Here is a 26666-nt window from a genome sequence, read left to right as displayed (position 1 = left end):
TCTAAAACGCTGGCAATCTTCCCAAGACCAAAAGTATAGAGCTGAGATGATGACAGAAATGAGTGACTAATGAATGCTGCTTAAAAAGAAATCGGGCTTAGATTGATCTACCGCACCTCACTGTCCACTGTTAGAATCTTATGTCTTCACAGAGTAACTTAAAGCCAAAGACGTCTCTCTCCTGCACACCCCACCCAAACCACTCCTCACTCCCCACACACACGGTTTCACTATGACCTTGTATTTTCGTGGCAGAAAGTTCCAGTGGTATTACATAATGGTTGGGATACGAAAGCTTTTGGTTAATATTCCAGCTGGTTTTAACTTTCCCCAAATTAAACAAACTACAGTGAATCAAACTTCTGTGGCATGTGATCAACCTTCAAGACCTTTTCAGGCCTCAGATTCATCACCGTTAAGTCTTCACTGTTGCCTTATCCCCCTCCTCCCTAAACTGGTGATGATGTTTTTGTTTTTACTGTGGGGGCGTGGCGGCTGCCAGTGGTGGGGAGGACAGGCTACACAGCCGCTCTGTAATTTGGTTATAGCTACACAGTCAAAATTCGCTCCACTCTGCTGACCTTCAGTAACATTCGGTATATTTAGACCACTTATCTATTGTTTTCAAATTTCTCCTTAAGTACAGCACTGAAACAAAAACGTGAGACCTTCTAACGCGAATCCAGCAAGAGAAAAACCAGCCTCTGTTCACTTCCTCTCTACTCGGTCTCTCGGTGTGAAAGTCCCTTTTCAGTTCAGTCGCTCAGTCGTGTCCGACTCTTTGCAACCCCATGGACTGCAGCACGCCAGCCTTCCCTGTCCATCACCAGCTCCCAGAGCTTGCTCAAACTCATGTCCATTGAGTCGGGAATGCCATCCAACCTGCCTTCAATATTTCCCAGCATCAGGGTCTTTTCCAGTGAGTCAGAGTCCCTCAACACAAGGTGCAACCCGGAGGTCCTCTCCCCGTCGCCACTAAAAGGACTGAAAACACTAAGTTTAACAAGGCAGGAGCAGTCACGTGAAGCGCAGTAATTTTCAACTTTGTGTCGAAGATTCACTCCTCTTACATGTCAGTTTAAAGTGCTCCGCACTTGCCAGTATGGTGGCTGTGGTTTAGTTGCTAAGTCGTGTCCAACTCTTGCGACCCCATGGACTGTATGCAGCCCACCAGGTTCTCTGTCCATGGGATTCCCCAGGCAAGAATACTGGAGTGGGCTGCTATTTCCTCCTCCAGGGGATCTTCCCCACCCAGGGATGGAACCAGGGTCTCCTGTATCGCAGGCATTTCTTTACTGTCTTGAGCCACGGGGGAAGCTACTTGACAGTATGGGAAGTGAAAGTGAAGTCACTCAGTCGTGTCCGACTCTGCGACCCCATGGATTGTAGCCTGCCGGGCTCCTCCATCCATGGAATTTTCCAGGCAAGAGTCTCGGAGTAGGTTGCCATTTCTTTCTCCAGGGATCTTCCTGACCCAGGGATCGAACCTGGGTCTCCTGCATTGCAGGCAGATGCTTTACCATCTGAGCCACCAGGGAAGCCCCTGACAGTATGGACCATACTAATCAAACTACCTAATCCTACGGAGATGGTAAGAAAACAGCCTCTGGCTCATGACTGAGGGTCTTCCTCTGGGCCAAGGAATTTTGTGTGACTCTCTAACAAAAGAGCAGGCTGAACCAGGGGTCTGGATTCTTGTCCTGCTCAAGTTACAGTAGTTAACACTGTTTTAACAAGAGCAGTTCATAGATTTTCATCAAATGTGACAGCAAGGTTTAAGAAATGAAGGGCGACTTTTCACAACAGTGATATTATTCCTGGCATTTTCGAGGCAGTTACATTCTCTGCAGGACAATCTGCCTGGTGATATACATGAAGCACCACAGACAGAATTATTACCGCTCCTCACCCTGCCTGAGCAGCGCGAGTGGAGAAAGTTACCCCTGGGTTTCTTCCGCTTCCCTCTGAGAGCAGATGGCCTCGGAAAGGACTGCCTGGCTCAGCACCAAGGCAGTCTGCTCTGCAGCCCTCGACTAGATGGCCTTTCCCAGGCTCTCCCGGGTCGGGTGTGGTTTCAAGGCTGAGCCTGGCCAGGGCGTGTGGGCAGAAACAAGGTACCCTGGGTCCTGGCCTGGGTGCATGATAACTCCCCACAGGAGCCTCCATTTTCACCCCGAGCTGACTCAGGGCGGCTGAACACAGCCACATGGGCAGGGGAAGAGCGACATGAGAGAAGGAACCTGGGTTCCTAATAACTGGAGAAAAACCAGCCATGGGTAAGGGCTATGTGTGAGCAAGAAATAAACTTCTATCATATTGAGCCATTAAAAACCTAGGGTGTGCATTCCAGGAACAGATGACATGAGGTTAACTCATTCACTGCTGACTCTAGAACGAGGTTAGACTGACTTGGGATTAGTGGCTCAGGCGAGACAAGACATGCAGATGGGCTCTCTCTGTAGACACACAGTCAAGATGATGCCACGTTTGGCCACAATAAAGAGGTAAAAATTCCGCTGAGGAGCTGAGGCTGAAGGGGGACACCTCTGAACCACTGCTCCTGAACTTCCATAGTTAGATACTAGCTGGTATATTCATCAGCAAAAATTTGTGAGGTTCTTCCACACTTCCTTTGCCAAAGCAACCATAATTCATGTTAAAATTACAACACCTGCATACCACATGAAACCCAACTCTGGATTTACTACGAAACTATGTTGAAGTCATTTCTCAAAGGATAACGATAATCAGCAGACAGAGTTCAAGGTGAGTCTCTTCAGCCGTTAGTTTTTTCCTCTCAATAGAAATTTAACATCAAGAAGACCTCTGCCTTCTCGTGCGGAAGTCACATGTGCCCTTCTCTCGTCCCATGAAAATAACAGAGCTTCTTTACAGCGCTTCCCCTCTGCCCCGCCGAGACCCAAGCTGGATGCTCCCCCACGGCAACTGTCATTGCTACCCTCCTCCTTCTTGCTTCCAACCTCAGTGGACACAGCCTCCACTGCAAGGTAATCTGAGACAAATGGAAATAAACCCAGCCAATTAAGAAAGGAAATTAACACTCAGTAAGCACCCACGACGCGCCAGGTACTTTCATATACTCAATTCTATTTACCCTTTGCCACAGTGAGCAGTATACCATGATTTTCCATTTTACAAATGAGGAAGCAGGGAAGTTTAAACACAAAGTCTAGCACAACTGACTCCGAAACTTATTCTTCCCATTTCAAACTGCTGCATTTGACCTATGACATAGTGCCACTCTTTAGGCAATGAAAAAAAGATAGCATTACCATCCAATATTTATTTCCTTTAAATATGCATTTCAGTGAATCAACGGCTCACCGATGTCCCATCCTCCCACTTTTACCTTATTACCACATTCCTGCACCAGCCCTCTGACGTCAGAGCAGGCTGAGGGCTACAATACGGCTGCCCGACAGGACAGGCCCAGGGCAGGACGAGGCCTGGCCTCATATATCCCGGGCGTCCTGCTGCCTACCCCTCAGGAAGTTCTTCCTATCTGCCAAGTTCTAGTTTCCACAAGAATTATTTCAGAAAGCTTTTCACCAACTCTTTTAAGATTTCTGAAACCCCATTTGCAAATTCAGTAAAACAGATATATGTCAAGGAACCTGAAACACGAGGAACAATCTTAAACTTTCCATGCAGGACTGGGGAACCATCTTTAACAGAATTCTTTCCCATCTGAAGAACTGCACGAAGGTTGAGGACTATTTGCAGTAGTATACTGTAACCACCACTTTAAGTAATTATTTACTAACCGAGAATTCTTCGAAGTCAAACGGAGAAAAACTAGCTCACTAATCAAAATTCTCAGTTGTTAAAAAAAAAAAAAAGACACAATTAAAACACATTTGATATGAAAATATCAAAAGACTCATATTCTTAGGTTGGCCTGAGTCTTCATCACAAACCATGCTAAAATTAGTTGATGAGTGGTTGTCATTATAATAGCTTAAAAAAAAATGCACTTTTGATGACAAGCTCTTACTCAGACCTTATGCTTGTTTGAAGGAGAATTTCAACATCAAACACTTCCTACTGAAAATACATTTCCATCAGTGACATTTAAGAAGAGAGCACCATCGGAGCCAGGTCCTTTTGACTGCTAAGGTCAGGACACTTCTTCCTCTGAGAGGCTGCTATGTTCTTTACTGACGTCCTTCCCAGCTCACATCTCAGTCAGGCGCAGCGCGAAGGAAACGCGCGTTCGCATCTTTGAACCTTACCTTCAGATAGGATCCATAATATTTGGTTACATAGGGACTGTCGCACTGACTCAGCACTGTGATTTCCTGCTGAATGTCCTCAATCTCATCTTCTGCCTCCTCCAGGTCAATGATTTTTATGGCGACCACTTTCTGAGTCCGATTGTCGATGCCTTTGAACACCTCGCCGAAGGAGCCCTTCCCGATTTTCTCCAGTTTGGTAAAAAGCTCTTCTGGATCTGCTTTTAGGTTCTGCAGGAGAGAAGGAAAAGGGAAACTTGAGTAACTCACAGGGGTACTGATAACGTCCGTGTATTGACAACAGTAGACCATGGTCTTTCAAGGTCAGATTCGTTTTCCTCACTTAAGGATCAGGCCGGTGGTAATCATGCTTCTTCACACTCAGGACACAAACATTTCTCAATCTCACCTGCGTGTGCAAGTCAGACTATCAAACACGGCAAACGTGCAAACAGAAACAGTGACCCAGCTCTATTACAGAAAGTGAGGAAGGCTCCAGCTTTTGTATAAAGTAAACAAGTATCAAACCACTTATCTGAACATGATATATGGATTTGTTGATAAATCACTTGTGTCTAAGCAAAAATTCTACTTTTCTCCCTACATGACCCCCCCCAACTTTCTTAATTTAGGTAAGTATATACTGAAACATAGGTTAACAACATCATGTAACAGAGAAAAAGACATACACCCTAGCTTGTTTCAGAGCTGGCCGTGTCCAGCAAACACAGTCCCATGCATCTGCACTTAACTACTGCTGCCTTGGCCTAAATATTTAACCAGATCCCAGGAAACAATAAGGAACTGTTTTGTCAGGTAAACGTCATACCCTTGAAATGGCTTCTAAAGGTTCATAACCACCAATCTGAATAGTTGAAAGACACATGCCACCTATACCTCCTAAGGTTTAGCTCTAAGTTCTCCAGCACCCACCCCAATGGCTCCCTTGACCAGAGAGAAGGGTGAGCAGCTGAGTTTTCCATGGGCAGCACCTGTCACCCCCCAGGAGGGAGTGCGCGGTGACGCTGACACTTGGAGAGCCAGGGATCCTTCCCATCTTAACCACAAGGAGCTACTCAGACTACACCCTACAGACACACCTTCCCTGTTAAACAGTGGGGAGGAAGGCTAAGAGGAGCGAGAACAGCAGACCAGGAAGATAGACCCACAGAAAGCAAGGGGTCAGACACAGAGCTGGCAGTGTGCATGGCTCTGGGTTAACAGAGCCTTGCAGACTCACCGGGCCCTCCCACCAACCCGCCGTCCTGGGTGAACCCATGGAGCTGCCGCCAGCAGGGCTTCCAAGGGCCTTTGAGTCCCTCCCCTGTCCTGGGACACGACTTCAACCAGGAGCCCCTCCTCCACATGCCACCCCCCCCACCGCACCTGCCTCCACCCTGGGCAACACACTCAGGTGTCTCCCACTGAAAAACCACCGCCACCACCATGCTTCAGGGCACCCTCTCCCCAGCAAGTTCCTGGAGAGTCATCAGAGCCACCAGCCCCCTGGCCCCACTGTCACAGGCCGGCTCTGGCATCGGCTCCTCCACAAGGACGCCCTGCCCCGCTCTGCTCCCCACCGGTCCTCTTCCAGCCTCCCTGGTTGTGAAGCCTCTTCAGGTGTGGGCCCCCAGCCTCCACACTTGGCCTCCTGCTCATTCTCTCCTCCTCCTCCTTCCCAGGGTTAGGATCCACGTTCCTCAGTTGGTAAAAAGAAATCTGCCTGGAATGCAGGAGACCCTGGTTCAATTCATGGGTTGGGAAGATCTGCTGGAGAAGGGATAGGCTACCCACTCCAGTATTCTTGGGCTTCCCTTGTGTCTCAGCTGGTAAAAAAATCCACCTGCAAAGTGGGAAATCTGGGTTCGATCCCTGGGTTGGGAAGATCCCCTAGAGAAGGGAAAGGGGAGAATTCCATGGACTGTATAGTCCATGGGGTCACAGAGAATCGGACGAGACTGAGTGACTTTCACCTTCCCCAAACGAGGGCGGTGAGAATCACCTGGGACACTCAGAGACCCCCCAAACACTCTCACAGTCATAAGGGGAGGGACAAGGAGGAGGCCGTGTGATCTCCATATTTATCATGTATGTATCTGGTTAACTTCCAAATTGCTAGCTGCAATCCTGCCTTTGGAGCTATGCCTTCCAGATCAAGTGCTGGCTGATACCTTCTCCCCTGACCTGGACAAGCCTGTAGACTGTTACAATCGTGCCTCCAGCTTCGAAACGATCCCTCCCTGAGCCCGGGCCCCTCCTGCACTGTGCCTGCTGCTCCCCTCGAACCCCGGCTGGCCTTGGGATTTCCTGTGAAGCTCGGCTAGCTTAAGCCTGCGGCTCTGCAGCTGCAACTCCATTGGCCCCTCAGGAGGCCTGGGCTGGCTGCCGGCGGGGAGAAACCAGGCCTGGGTCACCCAGCCAGCCGACTGCAGGCACAGGGAGGGACACCCAGTGTCCTCGCTGCCCAACCCGGGCCAGGCCAGCAGCTCTCCCCCCAACCACGGGCAGTGAGCGAGCCCAAGCGAGCCCTGTCGAAAATCCCCAGGTCAACCCGAGGAATCGGGAGAAACACTAAATCACTGTCTGTTTCAGGCACAAAGTTCTGGGGTGATATGTCACCCAACTGATAACAGAAATCAACAGAGATCGCTGACCACTGCCAGACAAAAGTGTCCATTCCTGCTGACAGGGTCCAGACAGACTTTCTGTACTCAGGAGAGGAGTGTGTCATTTCAATAAACTGCCTCCTTCCCTTGTGCTGGGCTTAAAATCACTTAGGAAAAACAGCTGTTTTCACTACTGCCTTGACCCTCCTCCCTGAGGCCCTGTCCCAAGCATCTGCACCCATGAAGTCAGTGCAGGTCTTCTGCCTGCACCTGCTCAAGTACGGTGCGGCATTCCACCCTCTGCCATCCAGCCACCAGCTACAAACGGAACTAAAATCCACCCCTGGCAAGAAGGGAGCCACTGACTTCCCTGGTGGTGCAGTAGATGGGAACCCACCTGCCAATCCAGGGGACACGGGCTCCATCTCTGGCCTGGGAAGCTCCCACCTGCCCCAGAGCAATTAAACCTGTGGGCCACCGCTACTGCGCCTGCGCTCAAGAACCCTGGGGGGCCACCGCTACCGCGCCTGCGCTAGAGACCCCTGGGGGCCACCGCTACTGTGACTGCGCTAGAGACCCCTGGGGGGCCACCGCTACTGCGCCTGCGCACCACAGCTACTGAAGCCCGTGAGCTTGGCGCCTGTGCTTTGCAAAGAGAGAAGCGACCGCAACCCAAAAGCGGGTGCACGGCGAAGAAAAAGTAGCCCCCGCCTCTTGCCGCAACTAGAGAAAGCCTGAGTGCTGCAACGAAGACCCAGTGCAACCGAAAAATACATACATTTTTAAAAAGAAGGGAGCCATCTGTCAAGATGGTGACGGCAGAGCCCTGAACAAACAAGGGTACACGCCCTTCGGCAGTTTTTGCACAAGACTGTCACCAAGCACTGCAGCGTGCGGTCAGGAAATCAAAGCCAGAGATGACCTAGTGCAGAAAGGAACGTTAAGATTCTGCCGCCAGAATCCGCTCTCCGAAGACAGGAGATCTCCTGGGAACGAGGGGTATCATCCTGCTGACCATCTCGATAATTCTCTTTTCAGACACGTCTAAGCTGAACCAAGCACTGGTCATCACCCGAGGTTAGAAAGGCCTGCCCTTCACCCCACCCGTCCCCGACGTGCCTGAAAGGCAACCAGCTCCTGAGCAGGAGTCAGACACATGAGGCTGGGTCTTCTCTGAGCAGGGAAAGCCAGGACCCTTCCCCACCCTTCCCCTCTCCTAGGGCAACGATTTGGGGGACTTGGGCAGAGACCAGGGGCGGGGAGTGGGGGCGGTTGGGTGCTGCCTGCACAGCCCGCTCTTCAGGTTCCAGACCGGTCACTCAAGAACATCACTTCGATGCCCAGTGGAACTTTCCCAGTCCTGCAGCTGAGCCAGGAGATCATTACTCCATGGCCGAGGGGGTGTGAGTCTCACAAATTTGCTCACTAACCTCTGTGATCTCACCAAACTAACTGCCCCCTGGGTTTGTGTTTCCCCCTCTGAGGGAAGGACTGGAGAGAGAAATAACAGAAAAAGGAGCGCCTCTCCGATTACACACACCTAAGAGTGGGGATCTGGTGCCCACCAACCAAGACGCACCAACTGCTGCGTCTGTATGAGACGGCACCCCAATACTGACGTCTCCTCTCTGCTCGCACCTCTCCACATCCCTCAAAACCTTCTCCACCTGGGTCAGGAGACAGCCCAATATCCTATCTGGGGGAGTCTGGAAGTTAAGTGAAAACTTTCAGGAAATGACACTGGCTTATCCTAATTCTTATGGCTTCAGTCTTTTCCATCATCCTCCTCATCACAGCAACTCCAAGTCATCTGTCTCTGCAAACTTTGGTCAGTGAAACTCTAAGCCTTTCTACCCACTCACACTTTGTCTTGTTTAACTTCAAAATTTAGAAAAAAATCGGCATTCGTTACATGTCCTAAGGTAAGGATACCTGAAACCGACCAAAATATGGAGACGCTGCGGCTCCCCAGGGGTGGGGGGTCCAGGTACAGGTCTGGGCTCTGCAAAGGCTCCCAATGTCCCTTCCCCATTGAGCTCAGGAAAGCCTGGCTCAGGATCATGGAAGAGCCAAAACCAAGGGAACGTGCCCAGGCGATCTGGGATCACCAGTTCAGCAGATGTTTCTAACTATGGTACGACAGTGCCAGGGCTACCGGCTACCCCAAAGCCAACGTGAAAGGAATGAGCGCAGGAGAAGCGGCTGTCACCGTGCAGGCAGCACTAGGAGGGGTCCGGTCCCTGAGCCTTGAGGAAGGATTCTGATCCCCTGAGAAAAGAAACCCCAGGGTGCGATGCCTGCTCCCCACCCCCTGCTCCCCACCCCCCACCGGAGCGCCCCGCTGGAACTCTGGCCTCCACGGTCATTCAGCCCATTTCATGATCCATCGAGAGAACTCATTAAAATACTTCCATGATGACTTAAGTATTTTATATTTTTAAACCTGAACAGCTATTACTGTGTTCTTTTGATCACTTCTGGCAATGAAAAAATGCATCTGGCATCTCTAATCAACCTTCAAAGGCCCTCAGCTCCAGACGTACTACTTGTGCAATTGTGCACATGGCACCACTCTGGGCTGAGGCAAAAATCCAGGAAAAGAAAAAGGAACGGTCTAGGTTTGCTGTGCCCTAATACCCGCACCATATCACATCCCCATCCCCAGAGCAACAGACGAGAGGGCAGCGGGGTTCAGCCGGGTCTGGACAAGGCGGACCCCTTTCTTCTTCTGAACTTGGTAAGCATCCCGAGTGAAGGACAGAACTCTCCTCCTGGAGCCCAACTTGGCCTCAGAACCCCGCTCTCCCCACCTCCCCAAGGCACCCAGCCGGGCGCTACAGGCCGGCCGTTTCCCACGACCTCATCTGCCCATGTCGGTTTCCCCATGGGTCCCCTTACTAGCAATGTTACCGTCTGTTATTCCCAAAGCTGGAAACCCCTGCACCGCAATTCCTGCCTTACGCCCACTGACCAAAACTGTCTCTGCATGCGGTGCCCGACCATGCCAAGCTCACCCACAGTGGCTACACCCTGCTGGCAGAGCTCGGCTTCCTCGCACCATCTCAAAGCTGAAGTCACACACTTGCCATGAAGCTGAAGCCCACAGCCCCTTCCTGCCCCTATTTCCTGCTGCTCCCCACTTACTCTCCAACTGCCCAGCTTCTCAACACTGTCCACGAGCACCCAGGGTTACAGGCTGCAGTTATGACTCTGTGGATAGAGAATTCTCCAGGGGCAGAATTAGGCAGGGCTGGGAGTGAGTGAGGGTAACACTGGGGCTGTCTCATCCCGACTGGGTGATTCCACTAGAATTCTTGGTCCTTTCTACACCTGGTTCCTTGTGCCCCTAAAGAGGCCGCTGCGACTCCACTGTTACAGCTGTAAAGTTCCCATCTGCTGACGTGAACCTGGAGCCTGGCTCCAGGGCTCCTTTTTGCCAGGGTACGGGCTTCATGACACTGGTTGAAAACCGTATTCATGACATTTTACAGAGCATTTTCCCCCTCGAGATTATGATTGCCACTTAAGAACGTTATGCTGTGATCCTACCAACCTAACCCAGCAAAGAGGTGAGCAGCATGGGAACCTGCAGGTGACACCCAAGCCCCGTTAAAAAAGAAAATCAAGGGCTTCCCTGGTAGTCCAGTGGTTAAGAACCCACCTTGCAATGCAGGGGAGGTGGGTTCGATCCCTGGTAGGTCCAGGAAGATCCCACATGCCTTGGAGCAACTGAGCCTGCACGCAGCAAATGCTGCAGCCCTCGGGCCTAGAGTCCGTGCTGGACAGTGAGAGAAGTCACACAATGAGAAGCCTTAGAACTGCAACAAAGAGGAGTTCCCGCGAGCCGCAACGAGAAAACACCCCATGAGCAGCAACGAAGACCCCCACAGGCAAAAAATAAATGAGTCAATCTTAAAAAAAATTACATCACAATAAAAATTTTTTTGAAAAAATCAAAACCCCAGCCAAAGTTCAGCGCATAATAAGGAGACAAGAAAAACCATGCAGCTATGGCCTAAAACATTACAAGGTCCTGGGCACACCAAACAGATGCTCGGCTCTGATTCTGCAAAGTATCCTTTGGGGCAGCAGCTGGACAAGACCTGCGGAGAAAAGACACTAGATACACCCCCGCCCCTACCCCGGATAAGCTACCAAAGACAAGAGGTTCAATGCGGTCCTTCTGAGTGCTTAAATCATCTGCCAGAAATCCAGGCTTCCAGGTGGAAGGTACCTGTGGAACCCAGGTGGCCACAGGTACCTGCATCCTAAGCAACCTAAGTTCAGGTCTCAGCTCTACCATACTACCAGTGAGTCACGGGAACACCCCGCCCGCTTCCACATACGTACAGCGGTAACATTCCCTACTGCCTAGGATGCCGAGAGGATAAAATCAGAAGCTAACGAAAGCTCCTTGAATGGTATCTGCTTGAACTGTCCTCAGTAAACAGAAACCACTTTGGCTGTTACGGTTGCTTTTGTGTGTACTTAACACCGAGCAATTCTGACAACACTTGGTCAAGATTGAGCAGCTTCTTAGAAGTCTCTTATTTGAACGAGAACCAGAATTAAAACCCATATCATGAGACTCACAACCAGGCACACCCTCCATGGCACGATCCTAAAATCAGCTAAAATCCCCTTTCCTCCCTCAGAAAGGGGACAAGGAGAATTCTAGGAGGCCTGAGTGCACATCCTCAGAAACAGAGAAGGAAACAGCTGTGAAACTCCCAAGTACAGAGGCCACCCTGGGGTGCACTAGCTAGCGAGGCCAGAGGGCCCTGTGGCCCAGGCGGTGTTCTAACACAAGGGTCCAGAGAGGGCGCTGATCCACCTGGGAAATGACACCTCCCCACCCCCAGTATGAGGCTCTCAGGGCTAAGAAAGGATGCTGCTGCTGCTAAGTTGCTTCAGTCGTATCTGACTCTGTGCAACCCCACAGACAGCAGCCCACCAGGCTCCTCTGTCCCTGGGATTCTCCAGGCAAGAATACTAGAGTGGGTTGCCATTTCCTTGTCCAATGCATGCATGCATGCTAAGTCACTTCAGTCGTCTTCGACTCAGTGCGACCCTATGGACAGCAGCCCACCAGGCTCCTCCGTCCACAGGATTCTCCAGGCAAGAATACTGGGGTGGGCTGCCATTTCCTTCTCCTGGGAGCAAAAGATGGTGCCTATGAGAACCTTCCAAGCCTTCATAAACCTCCCTTTTAAACTTGCCGATAATGGTGACTACTAGATCCCTTAAAATAGAGAAAAGGACTTCCCTGGTGGTACAGTGGACAGGAATCTACCTGCCAGTGCAGGGGACATAGGCTCGATCCCTGCCCCCAGGAAGAATCCACATGCCGAGAGGCTACTGAAGCCCTTGTGCCACAACTACAGAGTCCAGGAGCCTAGAAGCCACAGCGACGAGAAGCCGGTGCACCACATCTGGAAAGGAGCCCCTGCTCGCTGCAACTAGAGAAAGCGCTCAGAGAGCAATAAAGACCAGCACGACCAAAACTAAATTCAAAAAGAAAAGAAGGGTCCGCTCTGCATCAGCAGCCTCAGGAGAAGGGGCTCAACCTAGATGAGCAGAAGGGATTTTAAGTGGCAAAAGGAACGCAGGCCCAAGTTCACGGAGAATTACAGCAAAGAAGGCAAGATGCCTTGGGACACAGACACCCCACCAGGCTAGTCAAGAGGACACTAACACGTACTTTTACTCTGTGTAACAGGAATCCTGTTAATCGTTTCTGAGCAGAAACATGAATCTAAGAAATCTTGCCAAACAACCTGCAGAAGGTTTGAATGCCTAAGACCGCTGCGTGCTGACAGTGATAACCGAGCTGGAATCCTGGCTCCCCAGGTCACAAAGCAGTTTTAGTCAGAGGCCGTGAAACTCTTTAGTCTCGGACCTGGCCTGGGTGGAACGAACCCTGAGAGACGGCTGCCATTTCTGCACGCCCCCCTATTTCCAAATGCACCCCTGAAGGAGAGGTTATCTCCGCCTTATGGTGGCTACGGGATCTGCCCCAGGACACACGGCCTGTGACAGACCCTGAAAAGGAACTTGGGGCCATCTGACTCCAAAGGGCGAGCATGCTGATAACTGCCTTCCAAGCTCTGGCAGCAGATCGCGACAGAAACAGCACAAAAGTAAGACTCAAAAGACCTGGGTTTCCCTCCTGCAGTAACGCACCGCTGCACGACCTTGAGCAAGGTCTTAACTCCTGGGTAAAATGGGAACAATGCCTGAGTGTTTACTGACCTCACAGGTGCGGCAGAGGATCAAATCCACCCAAGTGCAGAGGGAAAAGCGAGGCCCACCACAAACCCTTTTGCGGAGTGTAGGTAATGGCTGTTACCTTGCAGGGTGGGCGCCGGCTCTCAGCAAGGACAGCCAAGGCGAGTGAGGTCAGTTTTAAACCAGCACTCGGCTTCGGAGACATTTTAGAAATCACTATAAAACACTGGCCTGGCAAACATTGGATGGCATCACCGACTCATGGACATGAGTTTGAGCAAGCGCCAGGAGTTGGTGATGGACAGGGAGGCCTGGCGTGCTGCAGTCCATGGGGTCACAAAGAGTTGGACACGACTGAGTGACTGAACTGAAAACACCGGCCCAAACTCAGAGGACAAACCATGCATAGCACATGGCCCCGATGAGATTAAAAATTACTGTCTTAAAGTATGGCTTAACTTCATATTCCTACTTTTTTAAAAAACACAAATTATTCTTCCCATAAATATTTTTAAAGCTAATTAGAGGCAGACGCGAGAGACGCCCGGCTCCCGGCGGCGCAGACGCGAGAGACGCCCGGCTCCCGGCGGCGCAGACGCGAGAGACGCCCGGCTCCCGGCGGCGCAGACGCGAGAGACGCCCGGCTCCCGGCGGCGCAGACGCGAGAGACGCCCGGCTCCCGGCGCAACCGACCACGTGCAGAATCGTGGCTGAGAGGAGCTGCCCCGCACCCAGGGTTAGGGCGGTGGCCGAGAGGAGCTGTACCACGTCCAGGAGGCGGTGGCTGCTTGGGCACCGGAGGGCCGAGAGGAGCTGATCCACATTCAAAGCAGGAGGGGCGGCCTTGAGGAGATACCCCTCGTCCAAGGTAAGGTACAGCGGCTGCGCCTTGCTGGAGCAGCTGGGAAGAGGTACTCCACGACCAAGTGGAATATAAGAATCCAGTGTTCTGGGGAGGAAGGAACAAGATGGCGGAGGGATAAGACGGCGAGACCACTTTTTTCCCCACAAATTCATCAAAAGAACATTTGAATGCGGAGTAAAGTCCACAAAACAACATCTGAATACTGGCAGAGGACATCAGGCTCCCAGAAAAGCAGCCATTGTCTTCTAAAGGAAAGAGAAGAAATCAAGCTCCACCCACCAGAACACTGACACATGCCTCCCTAACCAGGGAACCCGGACAAGTCACCCGTCCAACCCCACACACAGTGAAGAAACTACGTAATAAAGAGAACTCCACAAACTGCAAGAAGAGGGAAAGGCCACCCCAAGCAAAGCAATATAAGCAAGATGAAGAGGCAGAGAAATACCCAGCAAGTAAAGGAACAAGATAATTGTCCACCAACACAAACAAAAGAAGAAGATATAGGGAATCTACCTGATAAAGAATTTCAAATTTTGATGGTGAAAATGATTCAAAATCTTGAAAGCAAAATGGAGTTACAGATAAATAACCTGGAGAAAAGGATTGAGAAGATGGAAGAAAGATTTAATAAGGACTTAGAAGAAATAAAAAAGAGTCAATATACAATGAATAATGCAATAGATGAGATCAGAAACACTCTGGAGGGAACAAACAATAGAATAACAGAGGCAGAAGACAGGATTAGCGAACTAGAAGATAAAATTGTAGAAATAAATGAAACAGAGAGGAAAAAAGAAAAACGAATTAAAAGAAATGAGGACAATATTAGAGACCTCTGGGACAATGTTAAACGCTCCAACATTCGAATCATAGGAGTCCCAGAAGAAGAAGACAAAAAGAAAGACCATGAGAGAATACTTGAGGAGATAATAGTTGAAAACTTCCCTAAAATAGGGAAAGAAATAATCACCCAAGTCCAAGAAACCCAGAGAGTCCCCAACAGGATAAACCCAAGGCGAAATACTCCAAGACACATATTAATCAAATTAACAAAGATCAAACACAAAGAACAAATATTAAAAGCAGCAAGGGAAAAGCAGCAAATAACACATAAGGGGATTCCCATAAGGATAACAGCTGATCTTTCAACAGAAACTCTTCAGGCCAGAAGGGAGTGGCAAGACATACTTAAAGTGATGAAAGAAAAGACCCTACAGCCCAGATTATTATACCCAGCAAGGATCTCATTCAAATATGAAGGAGAAATCAAAAGCTTTACAGACAAGCAAAAGCTGAGGGAATTCAGCATCACCAAACCAGCTCTCCAACAAATGCTAAAGGATCTTCTATAGACAGGAAACACAGAAAGAGTGTATAAACTTGAACCCAAAGTAATAAAGAAAATGGCTACGGGATCGTACTTATCAATAATTACCTTAAACGTAAATGGGTTGAAATTTTCAAAAAGGCTAGGAAACAATTCTCATAGCCATCAATAGTTCAGTGTTGAGTTCATGAATAGTTTTTAAAGTTTGGGACAAACTGTAGTATTTGCTATTTAAAGTACTATTTGTAATTGGCATATTACGATGTAACATTGGTCTTCATTTCCAACTTAAAACGCCTAAAAATGCCTAACAGGTTTTTAGATTTGTGAATTTTAGTTGAAATGTATTTTACGATGTTACTAAACCTGCAGAAATATTGAAATATTTCAGAGAACTTATTCACTGTACATTTAATTTATTTTATTTATAAAAGTTATGAACTGTAGAAAGTTTTACTTGTTGGGTCAAATGCTTGTTGCTTCAAATGCTTGTTGCATTTGAAGTGCTAGTTACAAGAAAATCAAATACCTTCAATGTATAAATGCTATTAAGTTTTTAAAGGACTCTGGAGTATAAGTAAGTTTGTTTAAAGAAATTTAGTCTATTCAACCTGAATCAGCTCTGTCAAACATTAATTAAAAGCCTCATTTTAAATAAATAAATAAATAATGGTGGTGGGAGGGAGGGTTGGGAAGCTGGCTGGAGGTGGAGGTGGTGAAGTTTATAAATCTAATTAAAAATGAAGTTGCATTTCCATTTTCCAAATCCACCCATCCACCAGCGTACTGTGTCACTAGACATTATGTATGATTTTACTTTGCGACAGAAACCATTACATTTAAAAATTCATTACAGCAAGGTGAGTTAGACACATGATGGATGCAGCTTTAATTCTGCCATATATTATTACAGTTAAAATGTAAATGATGAAAAATATTTTGTGCTTATCAGCATTTATGTGGAAATGTGTTTTACAGTGATATATGATGTTATATTTCTATTATTGTGATGAAAAAAAAAAGCAATACAAAAAGACGAAGTGTTTATTAAAACATGAAAAAAAAAAGAAATGGTTTTGCAGCACTGAAGAGATTATAGAAAGTAAATAAGCTAGATCAGACCTGTTTTACGTAGTAATTTTATAGTTTATTTTAATTATTTCAGTTGTAAAATATTGTTATACTGTTAATTAGTTCTGATTGTTCATATTAAACTATTGTAATGCAAAAAAATAAATAAATAAAATTAAAAAAAAAAAAAGCTAATTAGAACAAATAAAAACTCCTGGAAACTTGCCTCATCGGTTTAATCTAACCACTACATTTCAAGAGGCTTTCAGTACTCAAAGTACACTTGGGCCATTTGTCTCATCAAAACTACTGACCTGCAACAGGGTTTCCCTGCTAATAAGCTCAAATACCAGGGTCTATACCAGGGTCTTTCCCACACTTCGCCCACCTGAAAATCAAGCTGCCTTCTCATAAAATACATACAGGAATATGTATACATACACATAAGGCCAATGCAAAGTTAATAAACCGAAAAAGCACCCCTCCCCTCAAAGCCAAATACTCTCATGGGGATGTTCCCAGAAATCCTACAACCAGGAGTCTCTACAACATTCAAACCCTATTCAACTCCAGGAGCAGAGGCACAAAGAAACTTGAGGGGAGAAACCCCTGCTTCTCCCTGGCTGGGGAAGCCCCTCCCACACTTCTAGGAAGGCATCCAGCCACCAGACATCGGTCATGGTCACATGTCAGTGCGCCCGCCCCCACCACAGACATGGCTGGACACAAGCAGAACAGGGGAACTTCAGGCTCCTTGTTCCAACCTGGTGAGAAGGTCTCAGGGCAGGACTTTCTCTCTCACCCCGTGATGCTGCCTCGGGACCCAGGGAGCCAGAGCAAAGCTACCACAGCTTCCTTCTCCATCAGCCCGCACCCCTCAAAGGCACCAGAGACATGGCGGGGTGTCTCAGCCAGGAGGAAGAAGGAACCACCCGAGGAGTCTGCCGTCTCCTCTGCCTTGTAGGAAGGAACTTGGGGGCCAGGGGAGAGACTGCAACCCTGAGGGACCCACAGGGCACGGGGGACCCCACGGGGAGGGGGGGGCAGGCGCAGGGCCAGTGGTTCCCAGCACGAGTGCAACCAGCCAGGACTGCCTGTGCACTGGCCCCACCAGCAAACCCCAATCCCTGGGGCAAGGGCTCCAGCCCCAGCATTATTTAACCTCCCTGTAACCTGCCATGAAGCCCTCACCGTGCAGCCAAGGTTGAGAGCGGGGGCCTGGCCCCAGAAGCCACCTGCAGAACTCCCCCCAGCATGCTCACCTGCTCTCCTCACAGCGGAGCAGGGGGCGGGGGATCCCCCCGCAGCTTGCATGTCCAGTCTTTCCTCTCCAGCCCCTTCCCCTCCCACCTGGCTGACCACCAAGGACACCCACTCTCCGTCTCCAGCCCCAGTGTTTTACATTAACTAGCTGGCTGACTTAAAGTCTCCACAATAAACACCGCTGTTGTTCAGTCGCTCGACTCTTTGCAACCCATGGACTGCAGCACGCCAGGCTTCCCTGTCCTTCACCAGCTCCCGGAGTTTGCCCAAACTCGTCCACTGAATCAGTGACCATTATTTACCAGATAAAGTTATTTCAATAGCAAGTGGCTCCAGTTAGTTCAGCATTAACAGATTTCTATCCTCAGATGATCTTTTAGAAGAAGTCTCACTCCGAGCTAACTGATGGGAGGCCATTTTTCAGGGTGAGGCCTAAGCCCCAGGTTTGCACAGAAACGGGCTTCCCTGTGCAGCGCATCAAGCCCCGAGCACTCCAGGTGAGCTCCTCGCAGCCGGCTTCCAGGTTGATCGCTGCCTCCGATGAGCAGCCCGTGCAGCCTCTCACCCCAGCGTTCTGAGGCACATGACATGCACTCCACAACCCACCTCCCCCACCTGTGTTTCCAGCCACCTGGACAAACACTGACAAAATGTGACAAGAAAACTGAAACACAGATGTTAAATGCATGAGTTTATGTCTAGACTTACATATCCACATTACTAGAAATTCTCCTAAAACTCTTAATATTTAGGGAATCCTAGTAACAACATTCTATTCTTTTACATGGATGTTTAAGGTAGAAATGGCTCTAACAAAATGCTATTTTTAGAAAAGCATTAAAACTGAGGGGAAAAAAAGTGACTGCAAACACTCAGGTTACTTGTTTCAGGCAGGACGCGCTCCTGGGGTGCAGGACAGGGGTCCAGGCTGGAAGCCGCCTGGAGAAGCCCTCCGCCATCACTCACTCGGGGCCAAGCTCTTTCTCAGCACCGACTGAACAAAGGCTCTGGGTACGACCCCGCCGACCGCCTACCCAGCGCCAAATGCTCCCAGACGCGGTGCTGGACACTCGGTGGGGTCACCTCCCTTGCAGCCCCTGCACCCCGAGGCCCGACTGCAGGATGAGCCAGGGGTGTGGGGCTGCAACTCGCCCGGGATCACGAAGCTCAGGGCGAGCTTGGCATCCCAGAGTCCCCACGCAGGGACCTGTCACCCCCCGGCCAGCTCCCCCAGCGGATGCTGGGTGTGCTTTTCTGCAGTGAGAGGTTCCCTGGCTGGAAGACAAAGGCTTGGGGTTTCTCTGAGGTGGAGACCAGGCCCAGGTGTCACGGCAAAGACCAAATTCAGGCTGGTTTCGTTTAGGCAAGCACCTGATGAAAGATATGCCATGCATTCCAAATGAAATTATGTATATAGCTGATTGAGAAATGAACCCTGAACCCTTGCAGCTTCTTTATTAAAACCAAAACACAAATAACAAGCCAGCCACAGAAAATATTCTGACCAGACACCAAGACATGCTGACGACCAGCAGTTGCTCCTGTTCCCAGGAGCTCCTCTCGCGAAGGTGCATGCTGAGCAGTTCTGCCAAGGCCTCGTCTGGGGGCCTCCCAGCTACCAGCCCACAAGGAAGGGACCTCGAGCCTCACACAGTGAAGAAACCTGGGGTGCCGAGGGCAGCTCACTCACACAAGGTAAGAAGTGTGGAGGAGGCTGGTCCTCACACGGGGCTCAAACAACAAGGTGCACACGCCAGGCCAGGCGAGAGCAACACTGCCACCTCAGGGGGCTCCGAGCAGACCACGCGCCCACTGGTCCCCTCTCCTGCACAGAAGGGGCTCACGTCACACAGCCCACGGCCTGGCAAGGAGGGGACCCTCAGTGAGGGTCGGCTGGAGCCGTAGTGGAGAGGAGGCAGGCAGGAGCCCTCTCCCCGGAGCAGAGACCCGTCTGCACTGCTGGGTGCTACCTGCTGGGGAGGCTTCGGGCAGGGAAGCACTGCCTCCCAGGTAAGAGACCACATGGACTGTAGCCTGCCAGGCTCCTCTGTCCATGAGATTTCCCACGCAAGAATACTGGAGAGGGTTGCCATTCCCTTCTCCAGGGGATCTTCTCAACCCAGGGATCGAACCCGGGTCTCCTGCATTGCAGGCAGATTCTTTACCGCCTGAGCCACCAGGGAAGCTCCAAGGAGTGAAAGGGGAGACGCAAAATCGCCTGCATCTGATTCCCAGACCTGACGAGGGACCCTGGACAAATCACCCAGCTGACCCGGGCCTCAGATTCCTCTTCTGTAAAGGGGGAAGAAGAGCACCTCCATTCAAGGCCGCGTGGGAGGGGGAGATGAGAGCTGACCTACGCGGAAGGACTAGGCACCTCCCGTTCTGCTCAGTCCCAGGTTCAGCTCAAGGTCACGGTCAGCGGACCCCGCCCGGCCTCCAGCTGCCCCCCCGGCTTTGCCATCAGGACAGATTACTTGCTCTCCGTCACCCCTCATGAGTGTCACGGGTCCACAGGCAATCAGCAAGTGCCCACCGCTTCCAGAACCTCCGCCCTGAGGATCACAGTGGGCTTCAGGTTTCACAGAGACAGGAGTCCCCACCTGGGCCGTCACTCTGCTGACCCCTTCCTGGGCAGCGGCTTATCCCAATATTACACTGACCTTTGGCTCCAGGGACAAGGTGTCAGCTCATCTTATCCGTCTCATCATCTTCCGTCTCTGTGGACCGTATTCTCCTCCCCTTCCCAGCCTATGTCTGTGGGACACACACATGCCCAGAAGCACTCTGGGTGTGGGAACCACTGCTCCAGCATGGGTTCCCCGCAGTGGCTCACCTGCCACTCAACCTCCCAGGCCCATTACCTCTCCCACAGGTCCCCAGCAGCCTTTCTTGCTCGCTCCTCAATTAGACCCAAAGGGAGATGAAAGAATTTCATTACCCAGAAAACCACAGTAAAGGGATCCCTTTGTCCTGCCCTCTCAAAATCTGTCAGGATTTTGGAAGATACCATAAGGAAAACTAAAGAAGTAGACATAGGAGTCCAGGGCTGTGGTTCACGGGGATGACTGAAAGAAATGGGTTAATAACCAAAACTTACATAAAAAGTTGCCCCACCAAAACAAAGCAGAAGCTTCCCTGGTGGCTCAGACAGCGAAGAATGCAGGAGACCTGGGTTCAATCCCTGGGTTGGGAAGTTCCCCGGAGAAGAGAATGGATACCCACTCCACTATTCTTGCCTGGGAAATCCCATCGACAGAGGAGCCGGGCAGGCTATCGTCCATGGGGTCACAGAGTCGACATGACCGAGTGACTAATGCTTCCACTTCCAACCTGTTCACTCCAGTTGTGTCACCCTGAAGCACACTCCTTTCTCGTGGGTGGGTTAGGCTGGCTCTAACACTCAGATGCCTCCAAAAAAGTCAGTTCAGTTCAGTTCAGTCGCTCAGTCGTGTCCGACTCTCCGCGACCCCATGAATCACAATTTTTTGGTTATTGGCTTGCTTTTCTCCATTTTCCCATACTGATGTACCATATCCATGCTATACTGGAAACAGCAGCAATAAATCTATGAAAACCACAATATGTCCCACAATATGCTGGAGGGATAGAAAATGGTGCAGCCGCTTCAGAAAGGAGTTTGGCAATTTCTCAAAAAGTTAAGCATAAAACCACCTTAGGACCCAGCAATTCCACTCCTGAGAGAGCGGAAAACAAACGCCGCTCTAAGAATGACGACGCGGACGTACGAGACGAAGCAGTCACATCAGGCAAACGCTGGCAATCACCTCTACGTCCACAGCTGGTGATGGACCGAGAAACTGACGATTCTTAACCACACACACTGTTCAGCACGAAATGGGCACCAACTACGGACACGCGCTACGTCACGACCCTCAGAAACACGACCCAGGCGAAAGCCGCCAGCGATGAGGGGCCACGTGCGGTGCGACTCCCTGGAGAGGAGACACCCAGAAAAGGCAAATTGATGGGGAGAAAAAGCGTGAGGGACCACGCTGGGGGAAGGAGGAGGTTCTACACTGACTCGGGGGCGATTTTACCACTTGGTAACGTTACTACGGTTGTTCAATCACTGAGTTGTTCACCTGGAAGGAGGGCATTTTATGACACGTAAAAGATACCACGACGACAAGGCTGTTTGTAAGGAAAACGACACAGGGCGTATCTTTCTTAACCTGCCTCCCCAGTGACTGCGGGGAAGGGCAGAGATGCCACCTGGCTCATCCTATCCCAGCACCCTGCTAGACTCCTGGCACAGAGGGAGTGCTCAACATCCACGGAATGAAATTTTTTTTTTCCTGAAAAACAAAACATAGTCCCACCCTCTTCCACCACTCCAAGATTAACCTCAGCTTCACACTCCATCTACTCCCCCACCCAATCTAGCGCCCAGACAGAACGGTCTGTAGAGCCCACTGGCCAACATGTCCATCAAACTTCAAGACCAAACGCGACAGGACCTTAACAAACTATCTATGAAGTGCGGTGTCTGTTCAAAGTTTAAAAAGTGTTTTCCTTTTATCCTTGGAAGAGCAATAGGATTAAAAAAAAACCTTTGGGGCTGTGGGGAGAGAAGAAAGAGAACAATCTCAGTGTTAGATTTCGAACACAGTGAAGATTCGGGAAAAAGTGCAATTTAAAATAAATCTTTAAGTTCTGTCGTGAAAGATTTGTTGCTTCTGACTCAGAGGCAGCCAATGTAATAAGCGTACCGGGGGAATTAAATGCTGTGAGCGAAGCCCTGACTCACCTGCATTCTGCACCATCTGTCTGTCTGGTGTTTCGCTAGACCGTGATTATTAAGGAGAAACCATCAATCTTTGAAACGCAGGACTTTATTTTCCAGAACTAGTCCCATTACTGTTGCAAGTAGTGAGAAAGCACGGACTGCCTGCTACACGGCAGACTACCTGGAACTCACGTGGCCTGTCCCACTTAATCCCAGGTTTCAGCAACACCAGCATCTGCCGTCTACACAGAAAATACAAGGCTTCCTCGTGCGTGTGGGGCATCGTGGTTCAGGGTGTAGCCTTCTGAGACGAACAGGTTCAAAGTCAGGCCCTACCACATGCCTGCTTGGTGATCGTGGGCAAGAACCTCTGAAGAAACTGTGGTTTCCCAGTCTTTGAAGAGGGGAGGATTCAGTGATTTAATTTCCTCTAATCACAGGCCATTAACAGCTTCTTGTTTCTGATCCCAGTTTGAACACCACAAGGCCTTCCCAGGCCTGCATCACTTTCTGGACAGGTAACTCTCCTGAGTTACCCCTTTCCAGCACCAGAGTCCACCAGCCCAGGTGCTGACTGCTCTTGTCAGCTCAGTTCAGTTGCTCAGCTGTGTCCGACTCTTTGTGACCCCATGGACTGCAGCACTCCAGGCCTTCCTGTCCATCACCAACTCCCAGAGCTTGCTCAAACTCATGTCCATTGGAGTCAATGATGCCATCCAACCATCTCATCCTCTGTCGTCCCCTTCCCCTCCTGCCTCACGGCCTTTTCTAATGAGTCAGCCCTTCACATTAGGTGGTCAACTGCTCTGTCGGGGTTCCGGGGGAGGAGGGGAGGGCACCAAAATAAGCAACTTTTTGGAAGGCATGTAAACTTGAGTAAATACAGCTGAATAAGGACTGTTTGAGCCAAGTCCCTCTTGTATGTTAGGCAAAGGGCAAAGGACTGACAAAAATGATACACTCATCCTTTGAACAGTCAAAAAATAAAAACAAAACACTCTACCTGAAGGTTGGCTCCAACTTCCTCCCAGCCCTGCATTTTACTGATGGTCATTAAAATGGAGCCAGCCTTGCAGATTCGGCTTCAACACCACTGCTAAGACGGTAATCCCTCATACCCGTCTCCCAGAAAACCATCGTTCAGCTGACCTCTCAGAGCCAGGAAACAATGGACAAGACGGTCCACTGACTTCAGATTAAGAGACACATGTTACATGGCACACGGCTGAGATGAACCAGTCCTCTTGGCTCCTGATCTCCAGCAGGAGATCATCTGTATCAAATCTCCCTCTCTCGGAGCAGAAACACGCAGTGAAACTGAGGGGAAACAACGCAGACCCCTGGGACAGTGGACAAGAGCGCCTACCTTCTGACTCTTTGCCTTTTACTGTATTTTCTCCATCCACGTGTCTCAGTATTAATTAACTCTCAGTACCCAGCTGCAACAGCTTAGCTGAAGTTCAGACCCCATAATTTTCAACCTCCAGAGTATTAACATACAGCCTGGCAAGAACGGGTTTGTTACGGAGGTAACGGGACAGAGAACAAAGTCTGAGACCCTCCAGCCAGAGTGTAGGGGAAGCCACCTAACCAAAGCCACCCTGGGCCTGAAAACGCCAGCACAGGGAAAGGGGGTCGGGGGTGAGGAGTCGGCCTCCGACCTGCTTTCTGGCTGAGTAAGAAAGGACAGCCCAGGCTGCCCTCCTGCAAAGCTCCCCCTTCACCCCCTGCCCCCAGCTGAGCATCCCCCCCAAAAGAGAACTCAACACTTGAAGGGCAAATCAAATGAATAATGCAACAAATCCGGCAAGTATGCATATATTTAACTTAAGCACGCACAACTATTCAGCTTTGATTCAGAGGTCAGAGGTTAGAAACCTCAACTCTCCGGAAGCACGAAGCAAAAAAAAAAAGAGGCCTCTGAGCATGAAAATAGCCGTCACGAATCCCAGGCCTGAACTCCCACATGCTGCTCTTCACACAAGGGGTCCTCGGCTCTCTGCTCTCCCACAGAACATTCTGGTCCACCGTCAGCACTCACTCAGCGATGCCAAGTCGTGCGGTTCCTAACCCACAGCAGCAGGCTGGGCACCTGATGGCAACCAGAGCACAGACCCCGCCATGCCAGGCAGTGCCCCAATTCATCACTGAATCTCAGACCACCCAGGACCCTGCCCCCTCCCCGGGTAGGGGGGGAAATGCCAGCCAGCTGCCATGGGGAGAACTCTGGAAATACCACACTGGAACAGTCAAGATGCAGCCCCCAAAGGGTCTGCTGCAGACATACAGACTCCAGACCCTGCGCCACAGTTGGTCCCGAGAGCTAGCTTCTTTCCAACAGTCTCCAGAGGGGGACCAGGGAGGCAACCTCCGCAAGTCCCTGCCATAACGGACCTGCGGCCAGTGGGACCGGGCCAGGTCAGAACAAAACCGGGGAAGCATCAGAGGCCCCACGAGCCCGGGGTTCCTGCTTTCCCAGCCCACCCACCAGAATGACTCAGGACTCACAGGATCTCATGTTCAGCAAACACTGTGAAAGGAAGCTTTGACCTAAAGGCAGATCTTTAAAGGACTTCCGTCAAGATGGTTTACTGCCAGACATTAGTAAGGTCATCCCCGCAGTGCTCTACCCCAGATGAACCACCAATTATTACACAAACGCAGCTGCAGTTCCTCCCAGGCCCTCTCTGGTCCTCCCCTGAATGAGGACAGCACACAGCAGACTGGAACGTGTTGATGTCCCAGCTCCCATTCGAAGGAGCCAGTCCTGCAGAGGGAGCCCAGGCTTCAGCATAACTAAGGTGACACTTCCAGTAAAAGAAGGCGTCCCTGGTGGCTCAGATGGTGAAGAATCTGCCTGCAGTGTGGGAGACCCGGGTTCCATCCCTGGGTGGGGAAGGTCCCCTGGAGAAGGGAATGGCTACCCACGCCAGTATTCTTGCCTGGACAATCCCAGGGACAGAGGACCCTGGCAGGCTACAGCCCATGGGGTCACAAAGAGTCGGACATGACTGAGCAACTAACACTTTCATATGTATTTTACTATTTTAAAAAAACAGCCTCTTTTAAGAAGACAAGCGAAAGGCACATTTACGCTCCTCTCCTCTGATCCACAGTGAAGTTAATAAAATGCAAATAAGAAAAAAGGTCCACCTACAATCGAACTAGGAGACGCTGGCCGAGTCGCCAGGAGGAAGAGCGAATTGGACAGAGGATAGGAGTGCAGGACAGAGTGACCCGGGGGCCCTGCACTGTGCTGGGCACCCTGCCAGACAGACGGAACTGCCCACCCCCCCAGAGACGCCCAGGCCAGAGTCGACTCTAAGAGGGAAGGGACAGTGGAAAAATGCAATAGGCCGAAGGAATTCCCAAGGGAGAAGGGAGACATTTCAGACAAATACATTTCTTGACTCAAAATTAAAGAAAACTGGGACTCTCTTTTCAAAATCTCCAAATCAACACGGCTGGAGACAGAGATAATAAAATCGTTACTAAAATAAATATCACATTAAGAGCAGCAAAAAAGCTGACAAGACATTGCCGAAAACAATGACAGAACAAAAATAAAATAGTGTAAAAATGGAAAAACTGCAAAGATGAAAGGGAACACAGAAGCTGCTAGATACGGAAGCAAAGATGATTCCACGTATACATATGCATTACACCTAAAAATGGATATAAGGAAAAAGCAAAACCCTTACTTCTGGTTTATCCTCAGGAAATAATTAAGACGAGTGGAAAGATTCACAGAGTCATTGGCGATTTCCATAATTTCTTTTTAAGCTGCAAATTACCTAAGCAGGCATCAATTAATTATGGGAATTACCCTGCAGTCATACAATGAAATACCAAGCAGCCACTCAAAATAGTGTTGATTTACTGACAAGGAAAGGCATCTCGATGTTTAAGAACGAAAAGCACAATACAGAGCAGGACAGACAGAACGGCTCCAACTTCTGTTGTGTGTGTGTGTAGAGAGGGGGTCAGGTCACATATATTCACAGAAAAACACTGTGGAAGGATGTACACTAAAATATTACAGTGGTTCTGTTTTACTCAATCTGTTTTTCTGCATTGTCCCCATTGTTTAAAGTGAGTTTATTTTGTGAATTTACAGCAGAACAATAGCATTTCCATTTTTAATGAACAGAACCACATATAGAACACACACTAAAAGACAAAAAAATGCCAGTGTTAAGTTCTGGAAGGAGATTTTCAGTTTTCAGTCCACAATCCTTGAATTAATGCATTCTGGCTACAGAAGATCAGAGATCTCTAACCCATTACCCTAAACCAATTT

The 26666-nt window shown here is 49.8% G+C and overlaps 1 protein-coding gene across 1 annotated transcript in view; it reads right to left on the bottom strand.

Annotated features, from left to right (window-relative positions):
• STK24 (serine/threonine kinase 24) overlaps positions 1-26666 on the bottom strand; it is a 97516-nt gene that overhangs the window by 44615 nt on the left and 26235 nt on the right. The window contains exon 2 of the mRNA XM_055426588.2: positions 4254-4484. Coding sequence (XP_055282563.1) covers positions 4254-4484 — 231 coding nt within the window. The remainder of the gene's footprint in view (positions 1-4253; positions 4485-26666) is intronic.

This window comes from Moschus berezovskii, chromosome 13, assembly GCF_049115385.1.
Source record: "Moschus berezovskii isolate FMDL1 chromosome 13, NW_MosBer_1.0, whole genome shotgun sequence".
In the NCBI taxonomy this organism is placed as follows: Eukaryota; Metazoa; Chordata; class Mammalia; order Artiodactyla; family Moschidae; genus Moschus; species Moschus berezovskii.
The sequence above is the reverse complement of the archived record's forward strand: the minus strand, read 5'-3'. Positions and strand labels throughout refer to the sequence as shown.